Source organism: Palaemon carinicauda, chromosome 5 (genome assembly GCF_036898095.1).
Source record: "Palaemon carinicauda isolate YSFRI2023 chromosome 5, ASM3689809v2, whole genome shotgun sequence".
Taxonomy (NCBI): domain Eukaryota; kingdom Metazoa; phylum Arthropoda; class Malacostraca; order Decapoda; family Palaemonidae; genus Palaemon; species Palaemon carinicauda.
This window is the reverse complement of record NC_090729.1, coordinates 142,452,697-142,465,589: the sequence shown is the minus strand read 5'-3', so window position 1 is coordinate 142,465,589 and position 12,893 is coordinate 142,452,697. Positions and strand designations below refer to the sequence as shown.

The window sequence follows — 12,893 nt, the reverse complement described above, 5'->3', positions numbered from 1 at the left end:
CTCCAGTTGAACTCTCAACTCCCTGCTACAAGCCTTCCTAAATTCTTCAAGGAGCAACAGTTCACGTAATGCAGCAAAAGTGCCAATCTGACGACTTTTCAGCCATTCGTCGAACTGTTTCTCCTTGACACTGGCAAACTCAACGAAAGATTGCGCAGGGTGTTTTGTATAGTTACGAAACCAGAGGCGGTAGGCCTCAGGGACCAAGTCATACCATTTCAAAATTAAGGCTTTTACCTTCTGATAATCACAAGCTACTCCCTCCTCCAAGGCATTATACACCCGCATTGCCTTGCCCACTAACCTACACTGTATTAATACAGTCCACATTTCTGCGGGCCAAGACAATCGGGAGGCCACACGCTCAAATGCCTTGAAGAACTCAGGGACAACCTTTTCGTCAAACACCGGCACCAACTTTAGTGTAGCATCTATATTAAACCTATCTTGGTAGTCCCTTTTAGGGGAACTTAACAAATTGGCCCCCTGCAACTTAGCCATCTCTATATCTAATTTCACCATCTCCAACTCATGACGCCTTACCCGCTCGTTCTCCTCAAACTCCATTTTTTCAACTCTATACGCTTACAAATAAAGTTGAATTCCTTCTCCTCCTTGGAATCACCCAAAGCATTAACAAGGGCCTGAGATTTTACAGGTACAGAATCAGGGGGGCCAAAAACAGATTAAAGGACACATTACCCGTAACCTGGGGAAAATTTGCTGGACCCTCGTAAATGGTCCCTACTAAAGGAGGGTTCTCAAACAGAGTTATACCAGCCCTCATACTTACTTTATCCTCCTCAAAGCCCTCACTCGAACTCTCCTCGCTATCACCTAATACTTCACTCTCACTCCCTGAATGTTCAGCTTTAGCTAACTCCTGTTTTAATTTATCCCTAACTAAAACCAACATCTCTGCTCTGGTGTCTGCTGTCTTCCGCAGAACACCCAACCAATTAGCACATTCAACTAACTGTTTCTTACTTAGCAGGGGCAAATACTTCAGGCAATCAGCTGACCTGAAAAACTCAGCAGGATCAAAAATAAATCCCTCCATTTTGTAAAACAGAAAAAATATTCAGGGAAGAAAGGCAATGCTAAAACAAAACAAAAAATATTGAAAAGTCCACCGGAGCGTCGCTCCACCGACCAAAATACCGGATACCCTAAGCTCCCTATCCTGTCACAGTTGCCAAATATGTGACGACAATTTTTCGGGTCGTGGTGCAAGTTCTTATTGCACGAATAGGGAGGACAGAGATAGTGTAAATATCCTTAGTAAAATTGGCCAGTGGTAACGAAAACACTTGGGAAAACTTAACAATATTTATTAACAACAATTTTTCTGAAAAACTAACCTTGTGAATACCTAACAATTTAACAACTCAACACTAAACAAATAACAATTCATGGTTATCAAATAACTAAATGAACATTTTAACCAACTAATAATTAACAATTATCACTTAACCAATAATAAAAAAAAAATCCCCATCGGGAAACCACACAATCTCAACGTGAGAGAGTCAATTATTGATAAAACACCCAAATGGGTAATTACAATAACATTCCCCTACGGCAAAGAACACACTCTCAACTAGAGAGTTAAATAAAATAATTAAACACTAAACAAAAAAAAACACTAAATATCTAGCCATATCACACTCTTTGAGGCTGGAGAAAAACAACACCCACAGCTCCAAATAAGGTAGCAGCTCCACAGGCACATTACTACTGTAGGGAGTACAGCTCCGTAGGACTCCTCGCCAAAGGCAGGGAAATATAGCCCCAAATCAATAAAAATGGGTAATAAAAGTTCCTACCCGGCCACTGTCTCCCTACGTATCACCACGAGCTCTAGGGCTCCCACAGCTTGTCATGACGAGGATGCGTCAACAGGGATGCCTCTCCAGAGTCCTCCCCAAAGCCGGGATTTAATGCGTCGGCTCTGCCGACTTCAGAAGAGAGCACGCAGGAACAGCAAAACACCACAGGTGGCAGAAATGCACCTGCAAAAAGCCGTCAACAGTGGGTGGCGCAATCCTCAAAAGGCTCAATTTAGCCAGAAGCTGCAGTAGGTCCGGGAAGCCTTAAATCTCCACTGTTGACTTTAGCGAACAAGTTCCACACTGGTAAACACCGGTGTCTGTTGCCATCCAAGGACTCGGAAAACACAGAAAAGAAAACTTAGCGTTAAACTAGACACTTAGAAATTAAAATGAGCAGGGAGGAGGTTAAACCAGCAATTCAACAGAAAAAAAACTTTAAATTTACAAATATCGTTTTATAAAATAGAATTTTTACATAAAACAAATAAATGTAGAAACAAGGCTGATAAAAATAAACAATTACATTAATCCATAATAGTACATAATATATACACTTATATAATGATGGAAATTTTTCTCATAGAGTTGGAGCAGCAACAGGAAAGAAAGTTTATTAAATTAGGAGAAGGTCGAAGCAGTATCAAGAAGAAGAAAAAAGATGAGAGAGAGAGGGAAATTTAGATTCGTTCTGGGGAGCAATTTCCCCAAGTTCGAGAGCCCTCTTGCCCGTCACCAAGTTTCAACACAGGAATAATATGCCGTGCTGAAGCTCAATGACTATCAAGGCATTCTCTTATTACGACGGTAGAATTATTAATGATATCTCTACTGGGGCAAAAGAGATCTGGATCTGTTATAACAACAGAAGATGAAGAAAGGCAACGTTAGATGGAAACACTTTAGTGAGGTCATGAATAGGAGATATGAAGGGAATAATTTGATTGATACACCTGAAGCTGAGGAAGACTTTGATGTGGCCATGAATGAATTCTATGTGTTTGAAGTCGAAGCTATCATAAAAAACTCAAGGGATGGAAAGCCAATGGATACGACGGAATAACTGACGAGAGGATTTTGGCCAATAATGAAATGACTCCCAGAATACTTACAAGTTTATTTTGTAGAATGTGGCATGAAGAGGTAAAACCTAATGAATGGGAGCTAGGAGTCTTGGTGAAAATGGCAAAAAAAAAGATCTGACTGATTGCAATTATTACAGAAGCATGATACTTACGTCAGTTGTCATGAAAATATATAGTATGCTCAATTTAAAAAGACTAGAGAGAAAGATTGATGAAAAGCTGAGAGATGAACAGGAAGGATTTAGAAAAGCTACAAGTTGTACTTTTTTTTTTTTTTTTTTTTTTGTAAGGCATGTTGCACAGCAATGTGTAAATTATAAAAATCCACTTTTGATGGTATTTGTGGACTATGAAAAAGCCTTTAATCGCGTTAAGCGGCCAATTTTGTGGTGAGTCTTGCATTATTAGAGAGCTCCTATTAAATATATAAATTTAATTGACTATTCATGAGCATAGCAAGTGCAAAGTTGATGTTACTGGAGTCTTATGAAATAAATTTCCAGTAAACAGCGGAGTACTCCAAAGAATGTGTTGCCACCAATGTTTTGTAATGCATAGAACAGTTGGGGATGGCAAAGAAGGATTGGACTGGATTGGTAACGGGATATTAGCTGACTTAAAGTATACTGATGACACTGTCCTTATTAGCAAACGCCACAGGACTTGCAAAGCTTGCTTACCAGCATGCTTGAAATATTACACGAGCTTCGGCTGAATACAAATAGAAGAAAGACTGAGATTATGAGAATGGAATATGCAAAGGAAGATGGAATATCTTTGGAAGGGGATAGGTTTAATGAGGTGGAATCATTCAAATATTTGAAAACTATGATCTCTAATACAGGGTCTTTAGAATTGGAGTTTAATGAAAGATTGAAAAAAGCTAATCAGACAATGGCTAGGTTAAGTAAAATTTGGAAATGAAATCACCTGAAATTTCATATAAAAATCAGGCTATTTATCAGTTTAGTGAGATTGGTGTTACTGTATGGATATTAGTCGTGGACGACAACGAAATAATCTCCAGCAGATTTTGTGGATTTGAGAACAAAGCCTTCAGAAGAATATTGGGAGTTGAATGGCATAACAGGATTAGAAATGAAACTAAAAGCGAGACTTTGCAAGTGCCATATGTGGATGATATCATGGTGAGGGGTATATGGAGATGGTTTGGGCATGCTCTTCGAACTCTCCAAGAGGGATTAGTTCACGAAGACCCAGGCCTACGTGACTGACGATTAGGAAGTGTGAAGTAGGATGATGGATGGAGTAGTATTGATTTAAAAGCTCAAGATAGAGACGACTGTTGAAATTTAACCGAGGCCCTTTACGTCAATAGGCATGGGAAGAAGAGATGATGATCATTATGATGATGATGATGATAATATAAATATATACTCATTTCATATATATATATATATATATATATATATATATATATATATATATATATGTATATATATATATATATATATATATATACAGTACACATATACATATATGTATACTATTTGTATGTGTGTATTCAAATATTGAGGCACAAATAGCTCTTCATATTAAATTCACTTTGCCTCGGGAATAGAGGCCCAATGGGAAAATCATTTTATGGTAATTGCTCCTACCCGGGCAAGGATTCAAACTTGGGCATCAAAGTTGAATCAAAGCAGATAATATACTATTAAAACTACTGGGCTATCTAGAGTTTGGGTTTGTGTTTCTCCTTAGGGGAGTGAATTCGATATTGAAAGTTATTGGTTCCTTATTTGAAACTATTAAAGACAGGATTGTTAGTCTATACTACCATTCCCAGTAGGTTGGCCTGACCACCAGCCACCAGTTGCGATACTACAGCTAGAGTTATTGGATTTTTTAACTGGTCAGACAGTACTACATTGAATCCCCTTTCTCTAGTTACGGCCCATTTCTCCTTTGCCTCCACATACACCAAATAGTCTGGCCTATTCTTTCAACATTCCCCTCTGTCCTCATACACCTGACAACATTGAGATTACCAAACAATTCTTCTTAGTTCCAGGGGTTAACTACTGCACTGTAATTATTCAGTGGCTACTTTCCTCTTAGTAATAGTAGAAGAGACTCTTTAGTTATGGTGAGCAGATCTTGCAGAAGGACACTTCAAAATAAAACCATTATTCTCTAAGTAGTAAGTTGGCCAGGGCACCAGCCACCCGTTGAGATACTACTGCGAAAGAGTCATTGGGTCCTTTGATTGGCCAGGCAGTATTAAATTGGATCCTTTTCTCTAGTTACGGCTCACTTTTCCCTTTGCCTACTTCTTCGCTCAAGGGGTTAACCACCGCGTGTAATTTTTAAGAGGCAACTTTCCTTTTGGTAATGGTAGAGGAGACTCTTTAGCTATGGTAAGCAGCTCTTTTAGGAGAATCACACTCCAAAATCAAACCATTGTTCTTTAGCCTTGGGTACTGCCATAGCCTCTGTACCATGGTCTTCCACTGTCTTGGGGTAGAATTCTCTTGCTTGAGGGTAGACTCGGGCACACTATTCTATGTTATTTCTCTTCCTCTTGCTTTTTTTTTAAGTATTAACAGTTTATACTGTATATGAAAGAATTATATTAATGTTGTTACTGCTCTTAACATACTTTATTTTGATTGTTAATTACTTATCTTGTAATTTATTTGCTTCCTTATTTTCTTTCCTCACTCGGATATTTTCGTTGTTGGGGCCCTTGGGCTTATAGCATTTTCCTTTTCCAAATAGAATTTTAGCTTATGAAGTAATAACAATAATAATAATAATAATAATAATAATAATAATAATAATAATAATAATAATAATAGTCTTCCATAGTGTCATATCCTCTGTACCATGGTCTTCCACTGTCTTGCGGTAGAGTTCTCTTGTTTGAGGGTACATTTGGGCACACTATTCTATCTTATTTTTCTTCCTCTTGTTTTTTTTTACGTTTATATAGTTTGAATCATCATCATCATTATCATCTCATCCTATGCCTATTGACGCAAAGCGCCTCGGTTAGATTTCGCCAGTTATGTCTATCTTGAGCTTCTCAATAAATACTTCTCCATTCATCATCTCCTACTTCATTTATATATTTATATATATATATATATATATATATATATATATATATATATATATGTATATATATATATATATATATATATATATATATATATATATATATATATATATATATCTTACGAAGCTGGTCTATTGTAGAGTAAATAATTTTTTCATGTATTTTATTTATGTATTTTATTTGTGTATTTAAGAGGTGAATACCCAGCTCATAAGGTAAGTTCCTGCCATGGAGGTATAAGTTTGGTATGTAAATTATGTAAGGCTTTTATCGTTAATTTCATTGTATTCATCATTCAATTCAGTATATGTATATTTACGTTATTTTTAAAAACTAACATTTTATTTCAAGTAATTTGTTATGAAGTCTTATGTAACTGTTTAAGAGTGTTATATGACCCCACGAGGTATGAATGAGGGCTTATGTAATTATTTTCTTACATTTTTATGAGGTATTACGTCATGTTGATGAGAAAATACGCAATCCTTATATTTGCCACATGTTTTGGAAGGTTCTAAAATGCCCCAGCGTAAGTTTTTATCTTTTTTCTTTATTTCTGAGAATGGTAGGTGGGTAGAACTGTTGAGAGAGAAAGTTGCCTTGAAAGCAAGGCTCGTCCCCCCTGAATTTTTATCTAGTTGGTAACTTTGCCGTTGCTAAAAGCCAGACCCCAAGCCATGAGAGTAATCTATTTAGAACAATCTAGAAGTTACTAAGTCCATATATATATGTGAACCTAGGGATACGTAAGGCATAAGAGAAACAGCCTGTCCTGTGAAGAGCCAAAGTTTATCCTCCTCTCTCAAGTGCCTCGAGAGTGTCCTCTCCCAAGTGATTTTGTGCTCAACGTATATCTATGAAGTGTGTTAAAACGTTGCAGCAACTTGGCAAGAAATTTTAAATCTATTGTGTTGTGGTGAGTGCTGGTATTGTGTGAATCTTTGTAACTGGCCTAGGGAGATTTATGTAAAAACGGGAAGTATATTTATTTTGGCTTAACTTTGATTACTTCGTGCGAGCCAAAAACTTGCAAGTTTATCCGTTACTTTATATAATTTCTATAAGAGTTTAATCATTAGAGTGTTACAGGTTAACTATTTTCCTTAAGTATCAAGATTAAATGTTGGTTTAAAATTTGATTTCATTTTAAACAAGTGATTGTATAAATTTCATAAGTATTTATATCTTTTGTCTTAGTCTAAGGCTTTGTCTAGATTTAATATTTCGAGTCAGGTGATTATATAATTCTCAAAGTTTAACATATCTTTTGTCTTAATCCAACCTTTGCTCAGACTTAATATTTCAAGTGATTTATTTTTTTTATGTAAATTCTTTCGAAGTGTTGTAATTTTTATAGAATATATTTATTTTGTAAAGAGAGTACTATTTCAATCACCAGTGTTTATTTCAGTACTCACTCATATCCCTGTTAAAGAATCGAAGTAAGAGGTTGTTGTAATAGTTCTTAATAATAATTACCCAGTTTTCTTTTGAGTGTAATTAAGAGACCTTTGGATATTAAGTGTTTTTATAAATTGCTGAGTTACATAATTGTCTCAGAGTTCGGGTATTAATATTTTCAAATATAGCAGATTAATGTAAAAACAAACAGGCGAGTTTGGAACTCGGGAGGTTGTGTAGCCTGCCAGCCATAATATATATATATATATATATATATATATATATATATATATATATATATATATATATTTATATATATATATATATATATATATATATATATATGTATTGTATATATATAAATATATGGATATGTATATATATGTATATATATATATATATGGATATGTATATATATGTATATATATACATATATATGGATATGTATATATATATATATATATATATATATATATATATATATATATATATATATATATATACTGTATATATATATACATATTATTATTATTATTATTAATATTATTATTATCATTATTATTATTTTACTTGCTAAGCTACAACCGTTGTTGGAAAAGCAGGATGCTATGAGCCCAAGGACCCCAGCATGGAAAGTAGCCCAGTGAGGAAAGGAAAACAAAATATTTTAAGAACAGTAACAACATTAAAATAAATATTTCCTATGTAAACTATAAAAACTTTAAAAAAAAACAAGAGGAAGAGGAATTAGATAGAATAGTGTGACCGAGTGTACCCTCAAGCAATAGAACTCTAACCCAAGACAGTAGAAGACATTGAGGGCAATGGTTTGATTTTGGAGTGTCCTTCTCCTAGAAGAGCTGCTTACCATAGCTAAAGAGTCTCTTCTACCCTTACCAAGAGGAAAGTAGCTACTGAACAATTATAGTGCAGTAGTTAACCCATTGGGTGAAGAAAAATTGTTTGGTAATATCAGTGTTGTCAGTTGTATGAGCACAGAGGAGAATCTGTAAAGAATAGGCCAGACAATTCGGTGTATGTGTAGGCAAGGGAAAAGTGAGCAGTAATCAGCGAGAAGGATCCAATGAAGTACTGTCTGGCCAGTTAATGAACCCCATAACTTTCTAGGGGTAGTATCTCAACTGGTGGCTGGTGTCCCGGCCAACCTACTACCTAGGAGGGGCAATTCTGTGACTAGCGGGAAAGCAGGGCTTCCCTTTTGTACCACCTGTCATTAAACAAACTACTTTGCCTTCTTAACAACTCAATGACTGATACCATGCCACTAACAAATTATTTTGATTTAAAAGCACTTAGGTTTGTATAGCTGGGAAAAATACAAGCTACTTTTAAAAAATTTTATATTTGGTCCTATAGGTGATACTTCTCAGCATATTACAGAATTAATATAAAAGATACTGGATTAAAATGGCAAACCCTTCACTTTATAGCTATCCAGATTCCTTCCACATGATTCATATTCTAATGTAGAAAAATGGTATAGGAGCCATCAGATCTATTACTACTTGTTCTGATTCTGGATCAAGCGATAATGAACAACCATTGTGTGCTATAACCCGAGCACTTTAGAAAATTAGATTTCTTTAAGTTCAGTAACTTCTGTTTTAAAATCATTGTCTTGCCCCAATCTAGATTCATTCCATAAGCAATTTGGTCTCAAGATAGAATAACAGTGTAGGAGTTTTCAGATGCAATATCACTGCTTCAGCATCTGGATTAAGATTTGGTGACAATACTTGATAATGAGGCATACAGTGCAAAGTTCTTATTCCCACGAAAACAAGTAAATCAAAGGTTCAGTGACTGGCGAACTAAAGATTACGCTGTAATATGCTATATAGTAATACGAAAAAAAAAAAAAAAAAAAAAAAGTCACAATCTAAAATGAAGATAGTGTCAGGTGTAGGCTATCAGAAGAGTTAGAAAGAAATGTTGGTGTCTCCCATGGATCGGCCCTAAACCATTAGCTTTTTATTTTAGTAATGGAAAAAGCTAGAATGGTAGGCCTTGGGAGCTGTCACATGTGGATCGAAATGTTTAGTAAGATAAAAAGTAAAATGGAGCAAGGATTGAAAATGAATGTAAGCTAAACATTGCATAAATTGATTATAAAGGAGTCATAGGAAAACCAAAGAAAATTTGCCTTGAAGACGCTGTAAGAATAATATAGGGTTGAAATCAGTAGTATGTAGCAAAAGTAAGAGGTCACCTACAATGCTCAGATGTACAAAATATACATGAAGAAATTTCTAATGCCACTTTCTATTAAAACAGAAAATGAAGAAAAGGGGGAAATGGAATACCATGTTAGAATAGAAAGGCAGGGCTTAGAATGGCTTGAATATTTCTTTTACCACTGGGTTGTGAAACAAATTAGGTATGGTAATGGTACAAGCAAAAGTAATAACAAGAGCCAGACTAAAGTAGAAAAAATGGTTAAGTGAAAGGAAAATCAAGAATAATCCCAGAGCATCTTATACTTGTACAATACAAGTCAAGTTTGGTCTTTTCTCATACCTATTTTGGCCATCCCTTTGAGAATCATGGTCTTTAGCATATATATATATATATATATATATATATATATATATATATATATATATATATATACGTATATATATATATATACATTTACCAACTTGGAATCTACGGTTTCGTTACAAAAAAAGAATGACATAGAAAGCATTTTAATTACAATATCTTCATCATGAAATTCAATATTCCCATTGTTTTCCTTTTTGAATAAAAGAAAATAAACTCCTTCCCCTGATAGAGTCTGCCTTTTTTAAGATGAAGTTGACGCTTTTCAGGGTTTAATTGGTTTCTCCCCATAACTGAACTCAAAGACGCTGGAAGCGAGAATAGAATCAATTTATAGTTTCATTCAAAATGTGAATTCATGACGTAATGGACTCGGAACAATTTAGTTTTAAGAACTCGTCTAGCTAGCAATGCTAACAAAGTGAATTGTTCTTTTGTTTAATTATTTCAATTTAGCAATGCCTTCTATCCCCTTCTTATGCAAAACTCCATCATTCCTTATTTCTTGTATGAAATCCGCTAGTTAAATAATGTGAATGATTTACCAGATTAATTGAGCCAAATATCATAAAGCAATATCTGAACCATTTGGCCACTGCAACCTCACCATCCTTCCGATGGGGGGTTTGGGGGAACCTATAGGTCTACCTGCTAGCAGCAATTGCCTGGCCCTCCTTGGTCCCAGATTGGGTAGACAGGTCGTTGATCATATGTATATATGGTCAGTCTCTTAGGACATTGTCCTGATTGATTGAGCAATTTCACTGTCCCTTGCGTCTGCCATTCGTGCGCGACCTTTAAACCATCTCAAAATTTGAAGCAAAGTTAATGACCTTGCAAAAGAGGAGTGTCCAAGAAAAATTTATACAACTTAAGTCTAGTCCTATTATCTCTACCATAGAGCTGAACAGAACACCCCAACTAAAGTTGAAGAATATGGAAAAACAAAAACATCTAGAGAAAGGTTGACGAAGACTCACCCAAAAACAATCTGATAACAAGAAAAAGCATTGTCAAATCATTCCCCTTTCTATTCTATTCTACATACCAGTATATGATAAAGAAGATTTAGTCCTATCATTAAGAGCTCCAGACGGTTCTCCTGAAAAGGTGGAAAAGTACTTCGAGCAACTGTTAAGTGAAGAAAAGGGAAGACTTATAAGAGAGGATGAAGAAGTAAAGAGAAGATGGAATGGGAAGGCAACAGGACCTGACTTGATTCCAGTCGAAGTTTGGAAAGGCCTAGGAGAGGAAGATGTAAACATCTCGTGTGATCCGACTGTAAAAATCTTTGAAGAGGTAAAGATACCAGAAATGTGGTGAGAAAGCATGTTGATACCTACTGTATATTTAAATGTAAAAGTGATGTTCAGGGAAGCAGCAATTGTAGTAATGGGGAATTACCAATTCACCCGGACGAAAATCATATAAAGCTGAAAATTGGCACAGAGGCTGGGGATAGAGTCAGAAATGACCGAAAAAAGACCCATTTATCACGGGTTGGAACCCAATTTTTTCTTTTTTTTGGGGGGTGGGAAGAAAAATGCAAATGGCCTAATTCAAGTGCTCTAGGTTATATGCACAAGAGATGCAGTGCCTAACTAAAAGAACTTGCGGTTACACCAACAGTTCTTAGATGGTCAACATGCTGTACAACATTCAGGTAGACTTTGGGCTGCCCTTTGGTCTGACCTGGTAATAAAGCAAACATTGATGCATTCCATAATATGTAGTGGTGGATTAACACGAGGGAGAGGGTTTGGTGAGAATGTTTGAAATATTTGGGCTATGAGTATCAGTCACAGTGCTGCTATTCATGAGGCAATGACTAAGTTATCAGGTGTCAATGTTGGATCCAGTGATCAGAATATTGAAATGGGAGTGACACAACTAGAACGTGATTATGAACACTGCAAAATGTTTTATGACTGGTCTGTCGTTAGAAATCCATTTAGTATGAAAGATGGCAACCTCCACTCATTGCCGTCAAGTGTTGTATCTGTGCATGGAAAAGATAACATAAATTGTGATTAAGCTGAGAGCATTGGAGATCGCATATGCAAGAGTTTAAATTAAGTAAATTTTACAGATGTAAAAATCAAGAAGAAAGATCAATTTGTTTCGTTGGATGTTCATACACGAAGTGTATGCATTGATGAGAAGAACCCAATTATTGTCAATTCAACCCTTTTATTTACAAGACTGGCAGCAATAGCAGAAAGAGCAGAGAAAGCTGAGCTGTATTTTGACTTTGAGCTTACCCACCACCCTCGCATGAGGAAACCAGATTAGGCATCCTTGAGAAACATTCTGCTGACAAATGATGTACAATACTCAACAGATGATGATATTGGCAAATATGTGATGGACAAATGGTACATGTCTGTGAAAGTGATACTAAAATTGTGCTACAGCTTTGAAAGCTGCAAATTACCCTACAACAATTGTTGTATCAGCTGATACAGATGAAGCTATAATGTTATAATATCATACCACTGGATGAATGACCTATCAGAAATTTTCATTCTTCAAGAACATGACAAGAATTGGTGGAGCATAAAAGAATCTGTTCAGCAAGTGATTGAGTTGAAAAAAGCATCTACTGTTTATTAATTCATGGTTTGGCTGTGACTCCACCTCAGCTATCTTGGGTAAAGGAAAACCAAGCTTTTTGAAACTTGTTAAAAAGTCAACAGTCGTCAAATCTGCCTCTGACACAATGACTGATTACTGGGACACTAAAGAAGAAGCGGGGCATGCTGCTGTGATTATATTCACAGAACTATATGGTAGAACTACAGAGCCTTCATTAAGAAAGATGCAGTCTTGTTGATTTAGCACATGATAAAGATTTCATCTAGCATTACAGAACTTTAATCCTTTGAACTTACGCACGGGGCTGTGCCCATCCATAACACTTTTTATCTTGAATAT

General features: G+C 35.7%; 1 protein-coding gene across 1 annotated transcript; it reads left to right on the top strand.

Moving 5' to 3' along the window:
- The first annotated feature begins 1,805 nt into the window (after nucleotides 1–1,805).
- LOC137641176 (uncharacterized) lies at nucleotides 1,806–11,282 on the top strand. Its single transcript, XM_068373615.1, has 2 exons — nucleotides 1,806–2,031; nucleotides 11,011–11,282. The coding sequence occupies exons 1-2, from the start codon at nucleotides 1,806–1,808 to the stop codon at nucleotides 11,280–11,282; spliced, it is 498 nt and encodes a 165-aa protein (XP_068229716.1).
- The last annotated feature ends 1,611 nt before the right edge of the window (nucleotides 11,283–12,893 follow it).

Excerpts from the sequence above, each read along its gene's own strand:
- LOC137641176 (XM_068373615.1), top strand. The coding sequence starts at position 1,806 with ATGGGTAATAAAAGTTCCTACCCGGCCACTGTCTCCCTACGTATCACC. Across the intron at positions 2,032-11,010 it reads CCTGCAAAAAGCCGTCAACA|TATATGATAAAGAAGATTTA; the intron begins GTGGGTGGCGCA and ends TCTACATACCAG.